The sequence below is a fragment of the Triticum aestivum genome, chromosome 4B (assembly GCF_018294505.1).
Source record: "Triticum aestivum cultivar Chinese Spring chromosome 4B, IWGSC CS RefSeq v2.1, whole genome shotgun sequence".
Lineage (NCBI taxonomy): Eukaryota > Viridiplantae > Streptophyta > Magnoliopsida > Poales > Poaceae > Triticum > Triticum aestivum.
The window spans coordinates 509569181-509573993 of record NC_057804.1 but is presented as its reverse complement, the minus strand read 5'-3'; the positions used below and the strand labels follow the sequence as shown (position 1 = coordinate 509573993).

The 4813-nt window shown below is 48.8% G+C and overlaps 1 protein-coding gene across 1 annotated transcript; it reads left to right on the top strand.

The window, feature by feature from the left end:
* The first annotated feature begins 370 nt into the window (after window positions 1-370).
* LOC123095060 (expansin-A24-like) lies at window positions 371-1539 on the top strand. Its single transcript, XM_044516888.1, has 3 exons — window positions 371-515; window positions 623-947; window positions 1022-1539. Exons 1-3 carry the CDS (start codon window positions 371-373, stop codon window positions 1329-1331), a joined length of 780 nt encoding a protein of 259 aa, XP_044372823.1. The 3' UTR covers window positions 1332-1539.
* The last annotated feature ends 3274 nt before the right edge of the window (window positions 1540-4813 follow it).

Sequence of the window (4813 nt, the reverse complement as noted above, 5' to 3'; positions counted from 1 at the left end):
TATCAGGCAGATACCGATAAATAGCTGATGTTATAAGGTAAAAAATGGACCATACGTGTCTGCGCACATATACAATATTAATTCAGATTAGCCCGTAAGCCATGGTGCGGCTCGACATCCGCACGCTACCGTCTCCTTTCGTGATGACCTTGCTGAGCCCCTCCACCTACGAATCAGCTGATCACAAGCAAAGGCTATATATACGCACACACACCTTCATCCAAAAATCATCACACAGCTAACCATCAGAAGCAAATCCTGGCTGATACAGGAACAAACACATAAGCATCCCAAGAACACACAGCTTCCTAGCTCATCTACGTATAGATTAGTCCGCGAGTTCAATTTGCAGGGGCATCCAGAGACAGACATGGCGTCGGCTCCAGCTCGAGCTATTGCGGTGGTGGCTCTCATGTTCGCGTGCTCTGGGTTGGCCATGGCCGCGGACAAAGCGCCGACATGGCTGAGGGCGCATGCCACTTTCTACGGCGGCGCTGATGCCTCTGACACCATGGGTACGTAACTAGCTAATCTCAGAATCCCTGTATAGGCCAATAGAACATTGAATACCACATCTACTGCTGCCTGTTCTAAAAGCATACACACACTTAATTCAACGCAGGTGGGGCGTGTGGGTACGGCAACCTGTACTCGGCGGGCTACGGCACGCGGACGGCGGCGCTGAGCCAGGCGCTCTTTAAAGACGGCGCGGCGTGCGGGCAGTGCTACAAGATTGCTTGTGATCGCAAACTTGCGGATCCAATGTTCTGCAAACCTGGCGTCACCGTGACAATCACGGCCACGAACCTCTGCCCGCCTAACTATGCGCTCCCGAGCAACAACGGAGGCTGGTGCAACGCGCCGAGGCCGCACTTCGACATGGCACAGCCTGCCTGGGAGAAGATTGGTGTCTACAAGGGTGGCATCATCCCTGTCATGTACCAGAGGTACATACCTACACATGAGTATTTATCACTGTTATATGTGCCTGTGTGCAGGTTACTAAAATTGATTTTTGCAGGGTTCCATGCGTGAAGAAGGGTGGTGTGCGGTTCAAGATCGCTGGTCATGATTATTTTAACCTAGTTAACGTGTTTAACGTCGCAGCGGATGGCTCGATCAAATCGATGGATGTCAAGAGCTCTGATTCAGACACATGGACGCCAATGGCTCGTAACTGGGGCGCGAACTGGCAATCTCTAGCTAATCTTACTGGGAAGATGCTCTCATTCAGATTGACCAGCACAAATGGGCAGACGCTTGTGTTCAACAATATTGTGCCAGCTGGATGGACATTTGGGCAAACATTTGCGAGCAAATTACAGTTTTAGTTGAACACTCTCAACAGAACAATCTAGTGATGGTTGATTTTTTTCAGATTAAATTTATTTATTTCTGGTGTGGTGCTTAAAAAATATTAATTGTAAGCACTACTTGTATGGATATATCCATTGGTTGGTCACCACATGTAACATTGTACCTCCAACATCCTTTTATGTATGTGTTTAACTTGTTGTACATATTTGTGCTTATATTAATTTGGTTGGTGCATATAAAACACGTCTGGTTCTACGGAGTTACCTCGAATGTTTATTTATCAGTTTGGTTGTACCTCTGCCTTGGGTGACTAACAAATAATTGAACTAAGTAATTTTAAGATAACAATAAGAAGCATTTTAGCTTAACATTGAGATTCATGTAAGTGCAAAAGCATGAGAATTCTACATCTAACATCTCAACTAAGAATTCTCGCCGAACATTTGTGCTTATCGTCCTCCTTGTAACGGAGTGGTCTAGGTCCACCTCCTATAAGACCTAGCTTCCCACTCTACTGTCGGCGGGGGTGGCAATCACAATTGTGGTGTGTCGATGATAAGTTAAATCACGTATCGGCCTGTCTGCCTTTGCTGCCAAGACGAGCCCCGAAAGCTCGAGACAGCCCAGTGATACTGGAAGGTTCACCACCACCTTGGGAGGAGGGATACCACCATACAACACATCAGAAAAATGGAGGAGTCTACGAATAAGGACGAAAGACCCTGCATGCATCCTAAACAGACTTAAGGGCAAGACTCCAAGCCCTATATGCCCTATGCACCGACATGGAAGCCTTCCACAAGTAGTTCTACATAAGGGCACCAGGACCATCATAAAGGGTGACCTTCTCCCGCACCATTGTAGTCTAGACCACCTAGAAAGGATTTCGACGCTTATCGCCCGAATCTCCGCCGTGTCATTTCGTCAAGATACTCTGTCTCATCGATATCCCCCCTCCCCTCGACCATGTAATCTTCTGCGTTCTCCACATATATAAGAATGGAGCAAGGCAGGAAGTAGGGATTTTACCCACATCAAGGGCCTGAACCTGGGTATATCGTGTGTTCGTCTCCAAAGACCCCTAGTCTCTTAACGTGATGCCCCTCGACTAAAAAATTCACGTACCCCCTGCTTCTCAGTTGCATCTTTTACTTTAGGGCTCAAATAACCACCAAATGTCATATTTGGAACGATGGAAACACGAATAAGCGCCTCGAGACACTCCCGCACGCGAATAGTAAACCCCCCGCATCAACCCAAAGGCATACGTGCCCTTTTGATGTGGAGCATCCCTCGTCCATCCACATGGAGACTCCATCACCACCATAAGCACCGAGAGGACCAATAACAAGAGCACGTGCATGCGCCATCGAGAACGAGGTCAATTCTTTCATCTTCGAGTTTCGTTCGGATTCACATGAGAATTGGGTTCTACCTCAAAGGGACACGTTATGCATTCTTAGGTACTTCGGAGATGATCGCGAGGAAGCATGGAGGGATCACCAGGTCCAGCCGGAGACTCAAGCTCACACGGAGAATAAGAGTGAAGAAGGATGCATGAAGGCAAAACCCCCTAGGCACACTGGGTGCCCGGTTTCTATAGCTCCGGGTGCACGACAACCACCACCGGGGCGTCGCCCTTGCCTATCCCTGGTGCCCGGCCTCCTGCCCAGCCGCCAGCCGCCGCCCGGGTGCCCGGCCTCGCCCCTCCACCGCCAGGCGCCGCCGCGGGTGCCCGGGCTTCGGACCCCCGGGTGCCTAGTCCTCCTCCAGCCGGGTGCCCGGCTTCCACTAGGCGTCCGCCTCTGCTCGGTCCGGGTGCCCGACCCCCTTTTCCCCAGATGCCTGGACTCCACCAGAAGTGCCTGCATGCATCTTGGGCTAAATGACCCTTGTACCCCCCCCCCCATTTTCCTCTTATTTCGTCCCTAGACTATAAGTACTCTTCCCCTAGCTCATCAGAGAGGTTAGCAAAGTATTACATAGACAAAGAGAGAGCTTTGCTCATCTTCCTCCTCTTGGAGATCTAGACCTCCTCTTGGAGATCAAGCCCTCCTCTTGGAGAAGATCCTCTTGTGGATATCAAGACCTCACCTAGTGGGAAGAACTTTTACCCTAGTGCTACTTTCCTTGAATTGTTCTTGTATGCTTGTGGATCTCATGTATGCTACTCTAGTGGATGTGTTATTTGGGTTTGTTTGAGTGATTTCCTCCTTGTGTTCTTGTGTGTTCTTCCTCTTTCCTCCCTCCCAGTGTGAAAAGATCCCCTCTAGGGTTTCACCCTACAACATCTTGGTATCATGAGCAAGGTTGATTCGCATCTTGGAGTACCATCCCCCGGTTTGCTAGCTTGATTTTGTTGTTTTTCGTCCTAATTCGAAAATCCCCACCCAATTTTTTTCTTGCAATTTGTTGGATCTTGTGAGATTTGGTTGTTTTGGTCCTTGGATTTGTTGTTTGGCAAGTGGATATAGCCCCTACCCATCAATCCCCACCCTTCCCACCACGAAATCCACCGAATTTGGCCATTTCCCAAAGATTTTCGCCCAAATCGGAGACCACCGGGTGCCCGCACCCCGAACCCCCGGGTGCCCGCAGCCCCGGGCCAATTTTCCCTGACCACCCTGGGCACCCGCACCTCTCACCCCGGGTACCTGCACACCCCCCCCCCCCAAAACAGCCCAACTACACCACCAATTTGGCCATAACTTTCACCTCCCAAGTCCGTTTTTTGTGTTCTTTAGCTCGTTTGGAAGCTCTTGACATCCCCCATCCATATATACCATTACCACCACCATTTGCCTCCATCCAAAAATTCACCATAAAAGCACCCACCTTCCGCATTTGACTGATTTTGAGTTGCGGCTTCCGTTTCCTAAGGTGTTTCATCTACTTAGGAATGTGTGACATCGACATCACCGCCATTCATCATCGTGTCGGAGTCGTCTTCGCCAACGATCTTCACCGTTGACACCGCTAACCTTTAGAAAGGACGGTAACCTCAATGACACTTAGTTCAATTCGTTGCTTTTGCATTGATAACCCGAGCCATTTTGCGTCACTAACCCATCGAGACTAGCGAGTTGAGAATTGTCGGGCCACGCTATATTGTGCACCGTAGAGATCTTGCAATCATCATTGTGCCCTAAGTCTCTCACGTTCATATCTTACATACTTGTCTCATATCATACTTGGCTCGAGCATCAAGCATAGTGATAAAAGAAGAAGAGATATAAGCTTTTAAGCAAAAGAGAAGAAACAAAGAGCTTGTAAGCAATAGCATTGAGCCATTTTGCATCGATACATCATCTTGGTCATCACATACATAGCATAGTTGGGATTGAGGATGGCACATTTATCTCATAGGTTGGTGCATAAGCGTATCTTGCCCATTTGAGCAATCGAGCTAGCGTCTCTCTAGCATCCGTACAACAAGAGCATTTTCCATGGTTACACATTTTGAGCTAACCCCTTGGTTGTGCGGATCCCATCTATC

Excerpts from the sequence above, each read along its gene's own strand:
- LOC123095060 (XM_044516888.1), top strand. The coding sequence starts at position 371 with ATGGCGTCGGCTCCAGCTCGAGCTATTGCGGTGGTGGCTCTCATGTTC. Across the intron at positions 516-622 it reads TGATGCCTCTGACACCATGG|GTGGGGCGTGTGGGTACGGC; the intron begins GTACGTAACTAG and ends AATTCAACGCAG. Across the intron at positions 948-1,021 it reads ATCCCTGTCATGTACCAGAG|GGTTCCATGCGTGAAGAAGG; the intron begins GTACATACCTAC and ends TGATTTTTGCAG.